Below are 22,249 nucleotides of genomic sequence, written 5' to 3' on the forward strand. Positions count from 1 at the left end.
CCTCTCCAATCCGCAGCTACTTCTCAGTCCACAGAAAACAGTCAAGGAATCTCCAGGTGTATGTGCAACACGGAAAGCAGAAATATGAGGTGACTTTGTGTCAAAAAGAAAATTAAGTGCAATTCAAAATGTCACTTCAGCCTTTCCTGTTGCAAGAAATAGGTCATGCCAATTCTGTCTTCTACAGGTAACAGAATTCTGTTCACATTCTTCTATAAATCGTGAAATGTATGTACAAGATCAAACTGCTAAAATGAAAAGTGCTTTTTTCGTGAAGAAGAAACATGAGTACTTACTGTAATAAGTACTTCAGCCTCTGTTCTGCTATCACTGATTTCCAGAAAGAATATCCTGCGCTCTATTTCGTAGTTTTGTTCTTTCTGTTTCTAATACATGTTAATTAATGAAATTTTCTCATGTTGCGCAATTTTAACACTTGGGGTAAATTGTCAAAAATGTTTCAAATGGCTCTGAGCACTATGGGACTTAACATCTTAGGTCATCAGTCCCCTAGAACTTAGAACTACTTAAACCTAACTAACCTAAGGACATCACACAACACCCATCCATCACGAGGCAGAGAAAATCCCTGACCCCGCCGGGAATCGAACCCGGGATCCCGAGCGTGGGAAGCGAGAACGCTACCGCACGACCACGAGATGCGGGCAAGGTAAATTGTCCTGGTCATTCTGTATAATACACAGGGGTTGCATAAGCTGCCTAGGAAAGGTATGCAAAGTTTCACAAAAAACTTCTATTTTATAGTTTGCCTAAGACCACCAGGCATTCTATATATTACCGAGGCATTCTAAAAAACAACGAGATTTCACGCAATGCTGGTAACATGTATATTTTGGGTCTGGTACACGGCTTCAATCTTCCAGGAAGTTGCAAATCACCCCACACCCTGCTTCTGAGTGAAAATTCATTCTTCAAATTCCTACAGTCTAGTATGTACTGTACATGATTAAGCATGCTGATAACATTAGGTTTCCAACCCTTAAACTCTCATTACATGTTACAGGCGTCCGCTGTTGAGTGATGCGCTACTGGTCTACCATGGGGAATATCTCTCCTTTCATGACGACTTCAGTGAGCTCTGTGAGAAGCACCATCCAGAGGCATCACAAATGTTAGGTCTCGCCGATGCACTGTACAACTTCTATCATCGCTACTGGTATGATAGATCACTGGACTACAGATCACTGGACTTCAACCAAAAATATAAATATTATACCAAGACAGTGGGTAAGTTTAATAATGGACCTCATCCATTCCACGTTTATGTACTGATGACAGTCAACCGTACTCTGATTCGAGGAATGAGGTTCGCAAATAACTTCACGCATTTAGTTTTAGATCTCCCATGATTGTCTATGTCACACAGGGAAACTTATTGTGTTAGTTTCGTCGTCAGTTTTTCGAAGGTTAGCAAATCGTCATCTTGGTCTGTCAGGACCTGAATGCTTAATTTCAAGTTATTATTGACTCTTTCATTATGCAAGATGTAAAAAACTATGTATACAATATTTTAGACTGTATAGAAAACATATAAAGTAACCATTTTTATGTGATAGAAATGTCATAGCCGCTCAGTATCCCAGCGAGGAAGGTTTTGACGGTAGTAACATTCAGAGGTGGTATTCTAACTGCTGTTTGACGGAAATGTGGTGCATTTATATTAACGCACAGCTGGTATCTACTTTCTAATGACTGTCTAACTCGCTCAGAGTCACAGGTGACTCACAAATAATGGTTACAGCTTCAACCAACAGCTGATCTGATGCGTCTATCGGTGTCTCATACACGAAACACTTCAGCTTCGACCACAAATCCATTTCCATAGGAGGTCAGCAACATCTCTGTAACAACGTACACCACACGGCAGTTTGAACACCGTCTGTGAACATCGTTATCAGCAAAACGAGCAAAACGTTCATATAACCCTAGTGCAGAAACAGAGCACAGGACAATTGTATCAGATAACGAACTGTTTCTTTTTAAATTCTCTAAACAGTCTACGTGTACATAATGTTATTTTGTACCGTATATCTTGCTTGTTATAAAAATGACAACTTCACTCTCTAACGGAACAGCAACATACACAATTTAATTTTTTGTTGATATTGTAATTGTAAGTGACGTAGCCTTCTACGTTTCTCTTCTATATTTCTCATACTTTCTATATTTATTTAATGAGTGATATTTGGCTTTTCTACTGAATAGTTTATTGCATAACATAAGCTTATAATATACACTTCCAGCAAAAAGTTAGTACACCTGGAAAGATGACTCGACTTTGATCCTGTGGCGGAAGATGCCACCTGGGGGATAATAGATGTACTGATGGTATCAACGTCGTCCGCCACCAAATTATGTAGTGCAATAGCTACCAGAGATCTGTCTGTGTCTACCCTCTAACAGCCAATGCTCACAGCCAGAATGCCTGTGAGCTGCAAACGTGTGAAGCAAAGAGGCAGTGATGCCATGGAGCTGTACTAGTGATTCCTACAGCCAAGTGAGCGTGAAAGGTTATCAAATCGTGGCCTTCCGAGTGGCGGAATGGCCCTTTTGATAAAACTGCCATATAAGTTGAACGCGCTGCGTCATTTGTGCAGCGCTACTGGTATCAGTGGTCGTGTGAACATTTTCACGTAACCACAGATGAAGTTGGGGATGCCCGTGCAGCACAGACACCTGCAGGGATCTTCCTATTGGAACAGCAGCACTGATAGGTTGTACAGCTACCACAGCACGGGTAACAGATCTTGTGAGGCCAGATGTGTGACGACGAACTGTTGTGAACCACTTATTTGCAGTGGGACTACAGGCACGCTCACCTCTAGCCCATCTTCCAGTCACGCCGTATCATCGACGTGCACAGCTGGACTGGTGCCGTCAGAGGATGACTTGGAAGATGGAATGGCGCACTGTGGTCTCCAGCGATGAAAGCGGATTCTGCCTGCTCACCAGTGATGGTCGTTTCCGCGTATGGCGTAGACCTGGTGAGCGCTGTCTAATGGAGTGCTTTCGCCAGGACACATCGGTCCCATCCCAAGCCTTATGGTCTGAGGTACGAAAAGCATTAACTCCCGTTCACCTTTGGTGTTTCTGGAGGGAACGGTAACCAGCGCTCGGCACGTGCATATTGTTGTTAGACCCATTCCTTTGCTGTTCTTGCAACCAGAAGGTGATGTGCTGTTCCATCAGGATGAAGCTCGCCCACACACTGACTGCGAAGCCCAACGTGCTCTGCAAGACGTGCAGCAACTTCCCTAGCCAACACGACCTCTGGGCTTGTCTCCATGTCTACATCTACATCTACACCCATACTCCGCAAGCCACCTGACGGTGTGTGGCGGAGGCTACTTTGAGTACGTATATCCGTTCTCAATTCTAGTCCAGTCTCGTGTTGTTCGTGGAAAGAAAGACTGTCGGTATGCCTCTGTGTGGGCACTAATCTCTCTGATTTTATCCGCATCGTCTCTTCGCGAGATGTACTTAGGGGGGAGCAATATACTGCTTGACCCCTCGGTGAAGGTATGTTCTCGAAACTTCAACAAAAGCCCGTACCGAGCTACTGAGCGTCTCTCCTGCAGAGTCTTCCACTGGAGTTTATCTATCATCTTCGTAACGTTTTCGCGATTACTAAATGATCCTGTAACGAAGTGCGCTGCTCTCCGTTGGATCTTCTTTATCTCTTCTATTAACCCTATCTGGTACGGATCCAACAATGGTGAGCAGTATTCAAATAGTGGGCGAACAAGTGTACTGTAACCTACTTCCTTTGTTTTCGGATTGCATTTCCTTAGGATTCTTCCAATGCATCTGCTTTACCGACGACCAACTTTATATGATCATTCCATTTTAAACCACTCCTAGTGCCTACTTCCAGATAATTTATGGAATTAACTGATTCCAGTTGCTGACCTGCTATATTGCAACTAAATGATAAAGGATCATTCTTCCCATGCATTCGCAGCACATTACACTTGCCTACATTGAGATTCAATTGCCATTCCCTGCACCATGCGTCAATTCGTTGCAGATCCTCCTGCATTTCAGTACAATTTTCCGTTGTTACAACCTCTCGATGTACTACAGCATCATCCGCAAAAAGCCTCAATCAACTTCCGGTGTTATCCACAAGGTCATTTATGTATATAGTGAATAGCAACGGTCCTACGACACGCCCCTGCGGCACACCTGAAATCACTCTTACTTCGGAAGACTTCTCTCCCTTGAGAATGACATGCTGCGTTCTGTTATCTAGGAACCTTCAATCCAATCACAAAATTGGTCTGATAGTTCATATGCTCTTACTTTCTTCATTAAACGACTGTGAGGAACTGTATCCAACGCCTTGCGAAAGTCAAGAAACACGGCATCTACCTGGGAACTCGTGTCTATGGCCCTCTGAGTCTCGTGGACGAATAGCGAGAGCTGGTTTTCACACAGTCGTCTTTTTCGAAATGCTGATTCCTACAGAGTAGATTTCTAGTGTCCAGAAAAGTCATTATACTCGAACATAATACGTGTTCCAAAATTCTACAACTGATCGACGTTAGAGATATAGGTCCATAGTTCTGCGCATCTGTTCGACGTCCCTTCTTGAAAACGGGGATGACCTGTGTCCTTTTCCAGTCCTTTGGAACGCTACACTCTTCTAGAGACCTAAGGTACACCGCTGCAAGAAGGGGGGCAAGTTCCTTCGCGTACTCTGTGTAAAATCGAACTGGTATCCCATCAGGTCCAGCGGCCTTTCCTCTTTTGAGCGATTTTAATTGTTTTTCTATCCCTCTGTCGTCTATTTCGATATCTGCCATTTTGTCATCTGTGCGACAATCTAGAGAAGGAACTACAGTGCAGTCTTCCTCTGTGAAACAGCTTTGGAAAAAGACATTTAGTATTTCGGCCTATAGTCTGTCATCCTCTGTTTCAGTACCATTTTGGTCACAGAGTGTCTGGACATTTTGTTTTGATCCACCTACCGCTTTGACATAAGACCAGAATTTCTTAGGATTTTCTGCCAAGTCAGTACATAGAACTCAACTTTTGAATTCATTGAACGCCTCTCGCATAGCCCTCCTCACACTACATTTCGCTTCGCGTAATTTTTGTTTGTCTGCAAGGCTTTGGTCGTGTTTATGTTTGCTGTGAAGTTCCCTTTGATTCCGCAACAGTTTTCTAACTCGGTTGTTGTACCACTGTGGCACTTTTCCATCTCTTACGATCTGGCTTGGCACATACTCATGTGTTGCATATTGTATAATGGTTTTGAAATTTGTCTACTGATCCTCAACAGTATCTGTACTTGAGAGAAAACTTTTGTTTTGAGCCGTCAAGTACTCTGAAATCTGCTTTTTGTCATTTTTGCTAAACAGAAAAATCTTCCTATATTTCTATCTTCCTATATTTCTATTTAGGGCTGAAATCATCGAACCAGTAACCGCTTTATGATCGCTGATTCCCTGTTCGTTGTTTCAAATATTTCGGGTCTGTTTGTCACCAGAAGGTCTAATATGTTATCGCCACGAGTCGGTTCTCTGTTTAACTGCTCAAGGTATTTTTCAGATAATGCACTTAAAAAAATTTAACTGGATTCTTTGTCCCTGCCATCCGTTATAAACGTTTTAGTCTCCCAATCTATATCCGGCAAATTAATATCTCCTCTCAGAACTATAACAGGGTCTATCTACTCGAAATATTTTCCAAATTTTCCTTCAGGTGCTCTGCCACAGCAGCTGCTGAGCCAGGGGGCCTATAGAGACATCCAATTACCATATTTGAGCCTGCTTTAACCGTGATCTTCACCCTAATTATTTCACATTTCGGATCTCCGTCAATTTTCTTCGATACTATTGCACTTTTTATCGCTACAAACGCGCCTTCCCCTTCACTGTCCAGCCTGTCTCTGCGCTATACATTCCAACCTGAGTTTAGAATTTCATTACTGTTTACATCTGGTTTCATCCAACTTCCTGCCCCTAGTACTATTTGGGCATTGTGACCGTTTATTAATGAGAGCAGTTCTGGGACCTTTCTATAGACGCTCTTGTAGTTTACTATTACCACATTAATATTGTTATTCCCTGTTGCGCTTTGCCTACTACTACCTTGTCGCGTCTCAGGAGGCGTCTTGTCGGGCCTAGGGATATGCTGGAACGAGAAGTGACTCGCACAACTCGTCAACTAACAACTCTTACTCAATCACGCGAACAAGTCAAGCAGCCGTGGAGAACGTATTCCAGGCCATCTGTACGATCGATGGAAGCCAGACTCGACACGTGCATTCCTGTCTGTGGAGACTACACTACATAGTAATATGGGTGTTTAAAGAGGAACGACAGGCTGATGGACGAAAGTATTGCTCAAATTTAGGATGATTTTCTCCGTAGTGGAATGTAGTAGACAAATGGGGTTTGTTGCAATGAATAAAACGTACATTGAAGTTTTTATTGGTATTTTTATTGAGAAATGTTAATATCTACGATGCGTAATTGAGGATTTTCCCGAGGCAGCTCTGAAAGGAGATAGATCGAAGGTTGTCGCTGTCACTCCGGTTGTGGTGAACTGAGCAGAACTCAGTTTGCTTCAAGGGAGACCAAAAATCATTAAAATGGGATTAAAATTGTAGCGTGGGCGTCGACAACCGTGCCGAAAAACATGGCTTTGAGGAAAACGCGTTTAAAGTTAGACAAGTATTTATCGTATAAAAAAAGAGACAAAGCTTCAAAATTACGGGATGATATCGATGCCAGGTCCATAATAGCTAGTGAATGGCCTCCGTCTGCTACTTTGACTTGGTAACTCGTCATTTTCATCCTCAAAGCCCTTTTTGTTGCTTAGTGTATCTCCGCTCGTGCCACTATCTTCTCAGATTCGGCGCATTTCGTCGCCGATTTTCATTTGGAGGGCATTTTCCACTTGCATTAATGCAGTGTGGCCTACAGTGAATAGACATACGGCCCAATTTGAAGCAATGTTGACAGTTTCGCTCAGGCTGGATGTTATTTTTGGAACGTATTAGGCTATTGAATGTTCTGTTCATACTTTCACTCAAACCGCCCAAACAATGTTCCAAAAAGTCATGGAGCGTGAGCGCGGAACCAGTTCTCTAACTCCGAGGAGTGTCGTGCACGCTCGGCTTCGAACGCTCGCAGATTCGTTAATTTTTAGAGTTCGCTCATAATATTTTGGGGAATAATTCTTCAACGTATATACACTGCTGGCCATTAAAAATGCTACACCACGAAGATGACGTGCTACAGACGCGAAATTTAGCCGACAGGAAGAAGATGTTGTGATATGCAAATGATTAGCTTTTCAGAGCGTTCACACAAGGTGGCGACACCTACAACGTGCTGACATGAGGAAAGTTTCCAACCGATTTCTCATACACAAACAGCAGTTGACCGACGTTGCCTGGTGAAACGTTGTTGTGATGCCTCGTGTAAGGAGCAGCAATGCGTACCATCACGTTTCCGACTTTGATAAAGGTCGGATTGTAGCCTATCGCGATTTGATAAAGGTCGGATTGTAGCCTATCGCGGTTGTGGTTTATCGTATCGCGACATTGCTGCCCGCGTTGATCGAGATCCAATGACTGTTAGCAGAATATGGAATCCTTGGGTTCAGTAGGGTAATACGGAACGTCGTGCTGGATACCAACAGCCTCGTATCACTAGCAGTCGAGATGACAGACCTCTTATCCGCATGACTGTAACGGATCGTGCAGCCACGTCTCGATCCCTGAGTCAGCAGATGGGGACGTTTGTAAGACAACAACCATCTGCACAAACAGTACGACGACGTTTGCAGCAGCATGGACTATCAGCTCGGAGACCATGGCTGCGGTTACCCTTGATGCTGCATGACGGACAGGAGCGCCTGTGATGGTGTACTCAACGACGAACCTGGGTGCACGAATGGCAAAACGTCATTTTTTCGGATGAATCCAGGTTCTGTTTACAGCATCATGATGGTCGCATCCGTGTTCGGCGACATCGCGGTGAACGCACATTTGAAGCGTGTATTCGTCATCGTCATACTGGCGTATCACGCGGCGTGATGTTATGGGGTGCCATTGGTTAATCGTCTCGGTCACCTCTTGTTCGCATTGACGGCACTTTGAACAGTGGACGTTACATTTCAGATGTGTTACGACCCGTGGCTCTACCCTTCATTCGGTCCCTGCGAAACCCTACATTTCAGCAGGATAATGCACGACCGCATGTTGCAGGTCCCGTACGGGCCTTTCTGGCTACAGAAAATGTTCGACTGCTGCCCTGGCCAGCACATTCTCTAGATCACTCACCAGTTGAAAACGTCTGGTCAATGGTGGCCGAGCAACTGGCTCGTCACAGTATGCCGGTCACTACTCTTGATGAACCGTGGTATAGTGTTGAAGCTGCATGGGCAGCTGTACCTGTACACGCCATCCAAGCTCTGTTTGATTCAATGCCCAGGCGTATCACGGCCGTTATTACGGCCAGACGTGGTTGTTTTGGGTATGATTTCTCAGGATCTATGCACCCATATTGCGTGAAAATGTATTCACATGTCAGTTCTATTATAACATATTTGTCATCTGTATTTCTTCTTGGTGTAGCAATTTTAATGGCCAGTAGTGTACATACGAATTCTGTAATTAAAAAGGAGTCTAGTGTTTTCGACCGTAGCCTGTCGTTCGCACTGGTACCTCAGAAGCGCTTGTGCTATTGAGGTATAAACATTATTATTCATGTACTCCACATGCACTGTTGCAACATTAAATCTTGAGTGAATTGCAATACCTCTAAAAGGATGTACTAATTTTTTTCCTGTCAGTGTAGTTCTTACAAATGTTAATATTCTGCCCTGCAGTGAGGCTGAGAAAACACTGTGTGAAAGTGTATTTACTGTAGTAGTAATGACGGTGAAGAATCCGTTTAAAAAGCCGTAATTAATACGCAGCACGCAAGTGAGGGCCGGGCCCGAAATACCGGGCTGTACGGTATAGTTCACCGAGGGAGGTGGCGAAGTGGCTAGCACACTGAAGTCGCATTCGAGAGGACGCCGGTTCAAAGCCGAGTCCAGCCGTCCTGATTTAGGTTTACCGTGATTTCCCTAAATCGCTTCTGGCAAATGCCGGGATGGCTCCCTCTTAAGGTCACGACCGATCGCCTTCCCCGTTCTTCCCTAATCCGACGTTGCCGATGATGTCTCTGTTTGGTCCTCTTCCCTCCACCGCCAACCAACCAACCAACCAACCAACAGTGTAGTACACGCTCGTGGTGAGGGGGCCGCGGTGGTCGTTCTCGCTGTTGGCCGCCGTGGAACTTGACACGGGGAGACGCTACAATAGGCGGACAGTATCAGGAGTACTGCCGTCTTTGATGTAACCTGTCGGTATTGTTCTCCTCATTTATCGCTAACTCTTCTAACTTCTGAAACCGAGCTTGCCTCTTGCCTCAGGGAGCATTGCCTTGCTATGTAGTGGCAATAATGCCACGGCGCTAGTGATCGTAGACCATTTTAGTGCGTAAACGAGAGTCGTTGTTGACCTCACGCATGGAACGGTAGCGCGGAGCCGCATAGCGATGAGATGGTATTAAGAATTTCGTAGAACGACTATTAAAAATTAAAAGTGTTGGTACGTCGTAGCAGAAAAGTGATTGGGTATTTCAGTTACATGGCGGAAAGTCGCTCGGGATCGGTTAAGAGATTAACACGTTGCATGCATGACTGAAGGATCGTAGCGTCGTACATCTGAATAACGCAGGCACAGCAATATCGCATAAAGCTTTTAGATCGCGTCGATAATGGGATTAGTGTACTACTTAATGCTTGCAAGGAGAATGATATTGTTTATGCTGCAAATAAAGTTCGTCACGCTGCCGATCGAATATCAGCTGGCAAGGCCAAGCAACGACGTGATTGTAGGGACATGGGCATGGTGCAATGTATTGCTGCATTCGTAGTTGATAAAGTAGTACGAGTCAAATTCAGATTAGGTTCTGGAATAAATTTGAAGCAAATTGTGTATGTAGCTCATTGTTCACTAAAGAGAAACCATTCAGGGTTTTAAGAAAGAAGTATCTAGTCAGTGTACTTACATGGATATGGTTTCTGTTCTTTCGGACATTTCCGAAAGAACAGACACCATATCCATATAAGGATATAGTTCTGGCATTACCGGCCAGGACCTTCCTCTTCTGTGCGGATGCACACATATTACCTAAACTCTTACTGGACATGGTACGAATGTCTTCCACGAGTAATGAGTGCGTTGGGTAGGGACACTACGAACGTAGTGTGTGGACATACAAGGTGAGAATGTGGGTCTCGCAGGAGGCGTGCGCGAGATACTACCTCAGTCGCACTTTCCTCTGTGCCCTCGGTGGCACAGGTGGATAGATCCCGGTCGGGGCACACGTTTTCACCTGTCCCTGTTGATATATATCAACGCCCGTCAGCAGCTGAAGGTATAAATATATAAATCTAATTTCGTTCTAGTCAATGTTGCCGGCAGCTAAGGGCTCCTTCAGATGTTGCGAATTTGGTGCCTGTTGTTTCGGACATGTCCGAAACAGCACACCATTTTGATCCTGCAACCACTATGAATGAAGACAAAAAGGAATTGGTGACATTCGCTGCCATTAGCTGTCGATTTAAGACAGTGGGGAAAGTTGAAAATCTATGCCGGACATGGTTTCGAACGTAGGTCTCCTACTTCCTAGGCAGATGCGCTGACCGACGCACCATCCAAGCACAGTGTTCATTGCAACTTAACCTACTATCTTAGCACACCTTCCGTAAGACCCACACATTACTTTTGTAGTGCCCCTTGGTCAAATATGTCGTGTCTGGTGTTCGGACATGTCTGCAAGAACAGACACTATGTACAGGATGTTCCATTGATAGTGACCGGGCCAAATATCTCACGAAATAAGCATCAAACGAAAAAACTACAAAGAACGAAACCTGTCTAGCTTGAAGGGGGAAACCAGATGGCGCTATGGTTGGCCCGCTAGATAGAGCTGCCATAGGTCAAACGGATATCAACTGCGTTTTTTTTTAATAGGAACCCCCATTTTCTATTACATATTCGTGTAGTACGTAAAGAAATATGAATGCTTTAGTTGAACCACTTTCTTCGCTTTGTGATAGATGGCGCTGTAATAGTCAGAAACGTATAAGTACGTGGTATCACGTAACATTCCGCCAGTGCGAATGGTATTTCCGTGCTATGATTGCTGCTCGGTATCCTGGACGACATCATTCAAGTGTCCGGACCGTTCGCCGGATACTTACTTTATTTAAGGAAACAGGAAGTGTTCAGCCACATGTGAAACGTCAACCACGACCTGCAACAAATGATGATGCCCTAGTAGGTGTTTTAGCTGCTGTCGCAGCTAATCCGCACATCAGTAGCAGACAAATTGCGCGAGAATAGGGAATCTCAAAAACGTCGGTGTGAGAATGCTACATCAACATCGATTGCACTCGTACAATATTTCTATGCGCCAGGAATTGCATGGCGACAACTTGAACGATCGTGTACAGTTCTGCCACTGGGCACAAGAGAAATTACGGGACGATGACAGATTTTCTGCGCGCGTTCTGTTTAGCGACGAAGCGTCATTCACCAACAGGAGTAACGTAAACCGGCATAGTATGCACTATTGGGCAACGGAAAATCCACGATGGCTGCGACAAGTGGAACATCAGCGACCGTGGCGGGTTAATGTATCGTGCGGTATTATGGGAGGAAGGATAATTGGCCCCCATTTTATGGATGGCAATCTAAATGGTGCAATGTATGCTGATTTCCTATGTAATGTTCTACCGATGTTACTACAAGATGTTTCATTGCATGACAGAAAGGCGATGTACTTCCAACATGATGGATGTCCGCCGTATAGCTCGTTAGCGGTTGAAGCGGTATTGAACAGCATATCTCATGACAGGTGGATTGGTCGTCGAAGCACCATACCGTGGCCCGCACGTTCACCGGATGTGACGTCCCCGGATTTCTTTGTATGGGGAAAGTTGAAGGATATTTGCTGTCGTGAAGATGAGCGTTTCTCATTAGACTGTTGAAACACTCCCTCGAGGTCTCCCAGGATTTCCGTAAGCAATTTAAGGTGAATGCTAGGACGGTTGTTTTCGAGGGCACAGCTGAGTTGCTTCCCCATAATTTCGCAGTTCTGTCTTGTGCTCTGCTTGTAATGACTTCTTCATCAACAGGACACTGATCCCAAATCATTTTACTTCATTCGGTTTAACTAAAGCCTTATCTGTGTCAGACTCAGATCCCCCAACTTAGCTCGGATCTCCACTCTCCGAATACTTTACAATTCATTATAAAGCCCAGAATGCCAAGCACTCTCTCCCCTCTCAAAGACAACCTCTACCAGGTGATTACATTGCCATCTCCTCTCAAGTTCCTCGATGTATCTCACAAATTCTATAGATTCTGTAAACGTGGAGAAGAAAACGACAGTTTTCTCACAAATCACTTGCAATAACGGGTTCGTGTAACGGGTTCGTGTTGCGCCTATATTTACATGTTGCATCCTCCCTCCTGTTCAGCACCTTTCGAATCGTATTCCAAGGAAACTTCAACATGTTGGTTCTTCTTGTCCCAGGACTGCGTGCTGACGTTCCCCCATCTTACTAGCTATAATCGTAGCGTTTATATCGCCTCCGTATGTCAAGGCTACAATACATCATCCGACCTCCCAATGACCATAAATTTCCCCACGCTCTTCCCTACACCCACTCACAAACCTACCAATCCATATACACTTTTCGACCGTCACTTCCATCCTATCTTAATAGCCTTATAGCACTTACCTTGAGCTGACCTCAAAGGACTTCCCAAAAGCAGTAGCTTTATCTTCACCTTAGCACCAGCATCACCATCGCCATCTTTGCTTCTTTACAGATACATTGCTCTTTAATTTATTTTAATCCTGTTAATTTAATTTATTCTAGCGGTAAAAACTACGTAAATATTTTACAATGTCAGTTTGCTCCAGAGTAGCAAAATGTATGCAGCCTGCCCATCACTCCATCATGTGATGGGAATGAAATTAATAGTAAAGAAAAAGACGTATCAACATCAAAGCCGTGTTATTGGCCTTGCGTATACCTACCCGTGCATAAAAGTCTTTTGTAATATTTTTGTCTTATTGGGTCTAGATTTGCACTCATCGAACCAACGCACAACATACAGTGGATGATGCATAGTACATATTTCTCTTCGCTTTGTGTTTTGAACCTGAATGGTGTTCAAGAAAACAGCTCCCAGTGCGTCTCTTAAAGTAAGAGGTCAAGCTGATTTGGACACTACAATGCATTTCCGGCCATGGACCTATGGTTATTAGTAGGAGACGGACGGTTTGATGTGGTCTTCGAACCATTGCACAGTTTCGGCATTTTCTATATCGACAAACCATTCTAGAGGTGAGAGAAACGATAAGTGACAAACTAAATCTTAGCAGCTATCCCATAATAGCAGATGGTTCGAGTTTTATGCCAACACTCAACCACTCATCGACTTAGCCATTATACCACCCATTTCCTCTTCTTTATGATTATTCTCATTATGTGAGATATATGTGAAAGGAAGTTATATATTTATACAAGTGTTTTACAGTTGTACTCGCAGAATATCTCTCTCTTCTGCCACAGTTTTTTGCCATTATTGCCCTGTCTGGTACAATGGAGGCTATACTCATATGTCATAGCACATAACCTATCATCTTTTCCCTTCATTTTGACAGTGTTTCCCATGTATTCTTAACCAATTGCTCACAAACCTCCTCATTTCTGATCAGTCCACCTAATTTTCAACATCAACTGTAGCAACACATCTCAAACGCTTCGATCATTTTCTGTTCTAATGTTGCCAATGTCTATGATGCTGAGCTCCAAATGTTCAAAAATGGTTCAAATGGCTCTGAGCACTGTGATACTTAACAGCTGAGGTCATCAGTCCCCTAGAACTTAGAACTACTTAAACCTAACTAACCTAAGGACATCACACACATCCATGCCCGCGGCAGCATTCGAACCTGCGACCGTAACGGTCGTGCGGTTCCAGACTGAAGCGCCTAGAACCGCACGGCCACACCGACCGGCGCTTCGTCTGTTATGGGCTGTTTTGCTTCCAAGGTAACAAGTTCCAACTTCGTCTATTTTTGACGTTTAAGTTCTCATTTCAGCTACATGTTATACTTTTGTCTTTTTCCAGTTTACTCTCGATCCACATTTTGTACTCATTAAACTGTTCATTCCATCCAAAGAATCTTGTAATTCTTCTTCACATTCACTGAGAAGGCAATGTCATCAGCGAATCTTATCATCGATATCCTTTCATCATGAATTTTAATCCCACTCTTCTAACTTTATTTTTTCCCGTCATTGTTTCATCGATCAACGGATTGAACAGTAGGGTAAAAATACTACACCTCTTTCTTACACTATTTTTAATTGGAGCACATGCTTCTTGGTCATCAATTATTATGACTCCTCCTTGTTTCTTCTACGTACTTCCCGTCTCTCCCCATAGCTTACTAATATTTTTCGTCATCTTGCACTGTTTCACATTGTCGAACGATTTTTCTAGGTCGAGGAATGAGCTTTTCGTCATTCTTCTTTAGCCTTGATTCCGACGTCAACCCCAGCGTTTGGACTGCTTGTCTGGTCCCTTTACCTTTCCTAAAGTTGCCCTGATCGTCATCTAACAGATCCTCAATTTTCTTTGCCATTCTTCTGTATACTGTACTGTAAGCAGCTTGGATATATGAGCTGTTAAGCTGATTGTGCGATAGTTTCCGCACTTACTCGCCCTTGCTATACACGGATTTGCGTTGACAGCATTTCTTCGAAAATGTGATGGTACGTCACCTGTCTCAAAGATATTACATACTAGCTCGAATATTTGTTTATTTGTTACTTCCCACAATAATTTTGGAGACTCCGGTGGAACATACTCTATCCTCTGTGCCTTATCTGATCTCAGAGCTCTTTTAAATCCTGGCTCTAACACCAGGTCGCCTGTGTCATCCATATCGAATCCAGTTTCCCCTTTTATCACGTCCTCTCCCTCACATAGGCCTTAAATGTTAATTGCACTATACACTTACTCTTCTGCTTTTAACGGTGGAATTGTCTTTGTACTCCTAATCTTACACCGTTGCATTCAGTTTCACCGAAGGTTCTTTTGACTTTCATATGTACGATTCGGTCCTACCTTCGATTATTTCATTTTCCATTTCTTCACATCTACCTTGCAGCCATTTCGGATTGGCTGACCCCATTTGCTATTTAGATTATTCGTAAGTGATTTATAATGCTTTATTCCTGTCTTTCCTTGACTATTTTTGCACCTTCTTCTTCCATCAATCAGTTTAAGTATGTTTTCTGTTTCAGAAGGTTTCTTCCCGGTTACCTTCCTTGTAACTATGTTCGTCCAAAATCTGTGATTGCCGTTTTTAGAGAGGTCCACTCCTCTTCAACTGAACTGTCTACTCTGGTGTTCCTTCATCCTTAGCGAACTTCAAGCTCGTCTCGACATTCCTCACTACTCCAGTATCGCACTTCCTTTCACACTGATTTTTTTTCTGACGATTCCCTTAAACCTCAGTCTACCCTTAATTGTTACTAATCTGAGTCTATATACGCTGCTGGATAGACCCTTAAAATCCAATATCTGATTCCGAAGTCTCTATCTGAACATCACGTAATCGAGCTCGAACTTTCTCTTGTCTACATGTCTTTTCCACTTATATCTCCCCCTCTTGTGATTCTAGAACAGAGTATTCGGTATTACAAGTTAAAAATTATTGCAGAACACAGCCTTTCTTCTCTGCCAAGCCCATTTCATTCCAAAGTCCTATCTTCTAATTCCCCCTCACACAACAGTCATATTTTCATCTATTACATACTGAATAATCCGTTCAGCATCCCCATACACATTTTCTGTGTGCTTATCGGATGCTTGTGGCGTTAGCATGTACACCGGAACTATCAAAGTCAGCCTTGGTTTACTGGCGAACCTGATGCGAACAACAGTATCACTGAACCGTTCATGTCCTACTTTCCAATTCATAACGAATCCTAACTCCCGTTATACCACTTTCTGCTGCTTTTGATATTATCCCGTATTAGTCTGATCAGAAATCTTTACCTTCTTTCCATTTCACTTTACTCACTCCCACAGTATCTGGACTGAACCTTTGCATTTCACTTTTCAGATCTTCTAGCTTTCCTACCACATTTAACCTTCCGATATTCCACGGTCCGACTCGTAGAATGTTATCCCATCGTTGATCATTCAAACTTTTTCTCATGGTTACATCCCCCTTGGCAGCCCACTCCCAGAAATCCGAATACGAGATTGATCAGGAATTTTTGCCACTGCAGAGATTATCATCACACTTTTTCTATTATAGACCACATGTCCTGTGTATACACAGTATGTGTCTTTAATGCAGTGGTTTTGCTTTCATTCTGCTTCATGCCGTTGATCATTGCTGACTCATTCGCATTTTAGGGGCAGTTTTCCACGCCAAGGCTAAGAGACTGCACTGAAGCTCTATCCGCATCTTCGCCCTCTCTGACAAGGCTTTTGGCAGAACGAGGGTGACTTCTTATGCCGGGTGTCCTTGGCCGCGATTGCTGACGATAACTATTCAAAATTTAAGCAGTGTCAGCGTTAAAACCCGGGACCCAAGGACGTGCTGGTTGGTAGGGGTTATGTGTGTGGACCATCTTGCCTTAAGGATCTATGTTTCTCCTTGTGCATCGTGTCATCTCGCTAAACGTCCCTGAGTTACGCTTCGAAACATTTCCCATTCACTTTAGCGAAATTTGCCATTGGTTTTGTAACGTTCAACGACATTGGACCCAAATATTCCAGTTGGCATGGTAACGTCGGGAATTCGTGTTGGCCATTTGATTGGCGCCGCAGATGTTGCAGACACATGTTCAAACGGGAGCGACGTTTATCATTAAGCATCTCGCCTGAATATCAACGTGTCCTGCACTTCATCCTACTGTAACCACAAACTATCATCCGTGGCTGCCTTGTCCTCGTGCTCAGGAGTTTTTCAATTTCAAATAAAAATTTATGTTCATTTACCCTTCAAAAAATGTCGTCCAGACATGTGTTTTGATGATATCCTGGGCCATATAACACGATGTGGGTTGCTTTCCAACTATTGCATATAATGGCGATTTTCCTCAGGCTGGGAAACAGTATTTCTCCTGTGCGAACTGCGATATGTAGCACATTTATTAGGAAACTAGTGACGCCCCCCAGATTTGCATGAGTAGTGTTTTCTACAGCTGGACGACTTGTAAATATACACCGATGACCATCCAAAATACAACACCATGAAGGAAACATCCAGTTCGGGTGGAATTTGCGTCACGATTAGCATTTCAGTGCAGTCTCATATCACGGGCGCCAGTAGCGCCACCTCCAACTGCTGTATAAAAGGGGAACAGTGTGGACGTACTGGAATTGTTCTTTCGGGCGGCTGTTTTGCGTCAACAGCATCAGTATGCCTCGTAGAAGGCTGTGAGCTTCTTTCGAGTACGGTTTGGGATGGTACTGCATTAAATTTCTGCAACACCCAAACATGCTTTGCTGTTGCACAGCCAGTCACAGTTACATCTCTCAAGTGTTGGAGCCTGTTGCCCTCCAATACCTTCGGAGCTTGCAGATGGCCACATTGCAACAGGATAATGGCCGACCACATGTGGAATGCAGTGTTCGAGACTTCGTCTAATCCATCGGATTGCACTGCAGGCTTGGCCTCCTTGTACTTCCGATCTCTCTCCTTTGGAAAACGTCTGGTTCGTGGTTGCGGAACGCCTGGCCCGGGATACATCACCAGTTGCTACACGAGGTCAACTTTAGCAATATGTGTGAAGTATCGTGGACAGCTACACTTCAACAACACATTCAGAGGCTGTATGAGGCCGTATTTTCAATCATGTGATCTTTGCACAACGTATCATCTACCAAATAAATTTCGCTGCTATATCTCCGGTCCTTCTTGGTGTTGCATTTGGATGGCCAGCAGTATATTCAGAAACTGTCCTCTTCCAGTGGAAATCCTATTGTAGTATCTTAGATTAGCATTCACATACGGATAGAAACAAACGGTAGCGGACTTCAACGTATTATATTGACCTAAACCCTTCCATTTTCAGATCTTTTTTCATGGAAGCCACGCGTTGTGGCCACCGTGCTAGACGTTCATCTGCTTCTTTGGTAATTGATCTCATGGGAGACAGTTCAGTTGACTAAGGGACGGTGGCAGGTACTTCCTGTGAAGCAGCACGAAAAAACACGAAGTTTCTCTCTGCCACGCAGGGTTTCTTTGCTAGGTGGATCATTGCAAGTGCTCTGATCCTCTCTGTAATAGAATTTCCCAACCTGTGAGCTACACAGTGAGTGTAGCCGCCACCAATCGCTGCGTTGCAATATATCTGTGTCGACATTGGATTCGCAGCGCAAACATTACAACACTGGAACAAAACAACACAAACTGACAACACTGCTATTTGTCAGCTTCAGAGCAGGAGAAAGACCTATTCATTTCCTCAATTGGACGAAGTCAAGTGGGATACTGAGACTCCTCGGATATACTGTAGATGAAGCAGAGGTATGTAGTATTCACTCCATCAATCTCAGATACCTGTTTTTCTGAATACGGTATTTATATTTCCGTTTCGTCTGTCATCGTTGTGAGCGATTACTCCTTGATATTTGTTGATCATGACCTAACCTATTCTAATCATTGATCATCTATGATTTAGTTAAACGATACCCTCCCGTGCTGTCCGGAGGAAACTTTGAATGCAGCTACCACCAGTATACGAGCATCACCGCCACCTTTTTGTTGTGATTGTTTTGCAGATGAGGAGTGGCAGCTGGAAGACAGAAGCAATGCTACGCTCTACGTGGACACTGGCTGCGTGCAGCTGTTGGTGAACGCCCTGGACCATCCCACGTGCCCACTGGAAGATCTGCCACCAGAGAGGATCGAGCAGCGTGATCAGTGCCGTGTGCAACTTTGGGACGACATGGTGCAGAGGGTACCCCACATACCTGTGACCAGCTACCTGGCTTACACGCAGAGGGCAAACGTCAACCTCTGCCTCTTGGCCTGGATGACTGTCAACTCACACAGCATTTGTCAGGACGTCCCCTTTAGTATGACGCAGTCCGTACACGATGCCCGCTGCTATTTCGATAGCCCTGACGACCAGTCGTGTCTGGAATCGAACGATACAGATGCCATCTGCTCTGTTTTCAGAGCTATTCTGTTGCTAAAATGCCGCGATTTTTCCTCACATAAGCCTCTAGAGGTGTGTGCCGTCAAACTTTACTCAGATGGATCGTACTCAACAGTGTTCAATGCAACTTGGGGAAAAGGTATCTACAAACAGTATGGAAAGCCAACACAAAGAGCCCTGAAATACAAATACGGTTTAAACAGCGCCACGTTGAAATACAAGGATTTTAAAATTGACAACTTAAAACCATTAGAAATCTCATTTATAACAGTAAATATTCTTTTCCGCTTATTGACTGCAGGGGTATATATGTACCTTCCCCAGTTACGTAATTTACCTGGAAAGATATTCTTGTCCTTTCAGATCACGGGTATAATCCAGATCCTGTGCTCTGAGGTCGTGTATCGTATGGCAGGCGTCCCTGACTTATCGACAGCAGTGCTGATCGATAGCGCCCTCACACTTCTAAGCTGTTTCTGGCTAAACTCATTCTGCTACCAAATGTTCGCATGCATTCGTTATCTCAGGCTCCCTAACGACCTGTTACGTGCTGAAGCAAGCCAGATATTCCGTCGTCAGGTGCTGTATGCACTAATAGCCTGGAGTACTGTATGTGCAGCATGTATTGCTTTAGAAAAGACAAATAAACATTACCTGATATACAGTCGGATATTATTCCTGCTGGGTATTACACTATCGATATCTTTCAATTTCGTTTGTCTCGGACTGCTGGGATACATGTACCTATGTACTCGGAATTCCATGAAGCAACTCAAAATTTTTAGTGGCACTAAATTTGCTTCAAAGAAAGAACTTCTTTTTATGTCAGTGAAGGCTGTAATCTTAAGTGGAGTAGGAATAATCATTCGAATTGGGTTCCACCAGGCACAGGGCATAGCTCAGTTTGTGTACTACGTACATATAGCTACAATGGTGCAGGGACCAGTCCTGTTCATTTGTTTCGTTTGTAACGGAACAACACTCCCTCTTTTCAAGAACATGATACTGTCGTGGTGGGACCCAGACATCGTCTGTCACGGGCGAGAGCTCTGTTCCACAGAGGAAAGAAATCTGGCGAAGATGCTCAATGAACAGACTTTGGCAGCAGAATACTCGTTGTAATCTTCATAAGGATTCCTCTTAACGGACTACCTTCGTTGTAGACCATACTAACGTCTGTGACTAGTTATAAAAATAGAATCTACTTGATGAAATTACATTAACTGCGTCCGATATCGTACAGTCAGTACTTCAACTTACTACTTTGTACTTTGTTTATAATTGTGTGCTTGTTTGAACATGTTAGTCTATTTATACTCATTTCAATGCAATGAGATTAAATTATTACTTACTAATTTGCATGAAAATTAGAGGAAATTCCTTGCCCCACTTCCTCTGCCCATTCATATAATGAAGCATTAAATCAGGTATAAAATTTAAATAACGCCACCTTTTTATGTCTAACATTTGTCAAAGGTGAAAATAATGCAAGAACTTGCTGTTCACTATATGTTATTATAACCACTGTTCTATAAAGTTGAGGCAAAGCAGTGAACTCTTAAAATTCATTTACAAGAAACGTTGTCATTTCGCATGATCATTCGAAACTTTTGACAGACATCAGTATTTATCTGGTGTTTAAAACTGCATAGCCATTTTGTAAATAAATAATTGCACAGTCGTGCCACTATTTGTATCTCACACCAAGTGTAATAACGCGGTATTGGATCCGGGACTGGTGCTAGGAATTACTTTTTCTGGAACTTTTGCGTGACTTTCACTTCTGAAAACGCTTCGTGCACCTGAAAATTGTAATACTGTATCACATTCAACTCGAAGTTCGGACGGAATTCGTAGTTGTGCCTTTATTTATCTATACAGTTAGTTAATTTAGATTATTCATATTATCCGAAATAAAGCTAATTTATATACGTGCGTAGAAGTTGAATTGAGTGATCCCAGGTAAAGCGCTACAAGTGACAAATCCCACAAAAATGAGGTAAGTTCACCTACAGCATGATAAGGCACGTAAAACTGTCGTGTCAATGGGATACAAGTGAAATTCCAATCTGTATTGCTCCATGGTGAACGAAAGGAAAACTATCTACAAGATGTCACGAAAGACTTCCGCTCTTGTTAGATTATATTGATCTTTTATGTATTATGTTATCTAACTAACCTTTTTACGATACATGGCAAGAAGGAAGTGATCCAGATTGTGCGAAATATTTTCAGTAAAGATAGTGCATTACACAATATTCATTCTTAATATGTTTCACTATCATAAGCCACAAAAAGGATAGTGCTTTATATATATATATATATATATATATATATATATATATATATATATATATATATATTGTTATTGCTCCAGGCAGCAATTTTGTGATAACTGAATTGATAACAATGATAACAACCAATAATGAAGCATTATAGAGAAAATTTAAATCCAATAACCTTAATTCACAATATTCTGGAATCAAAGGGATACAAGTACATACAGACTATTACGAATTGTGATATTAAACTGATCATTTATATTAAATTGTTATTCCAACACGAGAGCAAAAAATGCTACAAAATATTTTTATGTCTAATATAAATTAAAAACTTGAAACTCCATTTCGATATCTCGAGAGAACTTTGAAGCCCTGTGAACTTTAACTTAAGTCTTCTCGGAACTATGTTAAGTGTACTTACACCCCTTTGCTTCTTACCTACTCATTTGTAATTTAAGTAACGTGACATGGGAAATTAGGGGGAGTTGGAGCGCCCTATTATGACAATGTTGAAGTTAGTGACTGGCTTCCCTGTGTTCCAGGAACCACTGTAGCCATTGACATGAAACTTTCACAGAACATTAAACTGTATCTTCTGAGTCTACTGACCTACAATAATTGCATTTCAGCCACTGCTTTCGGAAATACAATTTTTATCAACACGT

The 22,249-nt window shown here is 43.0% G+C and overlaps 1 protein-coding gene across 1 annotated transcript; it reads left to right on the forward strand.

The window, feature by feature from the left end:
- Nucleotides 1–1,119: 1,119 nt before the first annotated feature.
- Nucleotides 1,120–20,602, forward strand: LOC126162282 (uncharacterized). Its single transcript, XM_049918693.1, has 2 exons — nt 1,120–1,248; nt 18,923–20,602. The coding sequence occupies exons 1-2, from the start codon at nt 1,131–1,133 to the stop codon at nt 20,422–20,424; spliced, it is 1,620 nt and encodes a 539-aa protein (XP_049774650.1). The 5' UTR covers nt 1,120–1,130; the 3' UTR covers nt 20,425–20,602.
- The last annotated feature ends 1,647 nt before the right edge of the window (nt 20,603–22,249 follow it).

Source organism: Schistocerca cancellata, chromosome 2 (assembly GCF_023864275.1).
Source record: "Schistocerca cancellata isolate TAMUIC-IGC-003103 chromosome 2, iqSchCanc2.1, whole genome shotgun sequence".
Classification (NCBI taxonomy): Eukaryota; Metazoa; Arthropoda; class Insecta; order Orthoptera; family Acrididae; genus Schistocerca; species Schistocerca cancellata.

What these genes read in the sequence shown, in the direction of transcription:
- LOC126162282 (XM_049918693.1), top strand. Translation starts at nt 1,131, where the DNA reads ATGTTAGGTCTCGCCGATGCACTGTACAACTTCTATCATCGCTACTGG. An exon ending in ATATTATACCAAGACAGTGG is followed by an intron (nt 1,249 to 18,922) that starts GTAAGTTTAATA and finishes ATTGTTTTGCAG; the next exon opens with ATGAGGAGTGGCAGCTGGAA.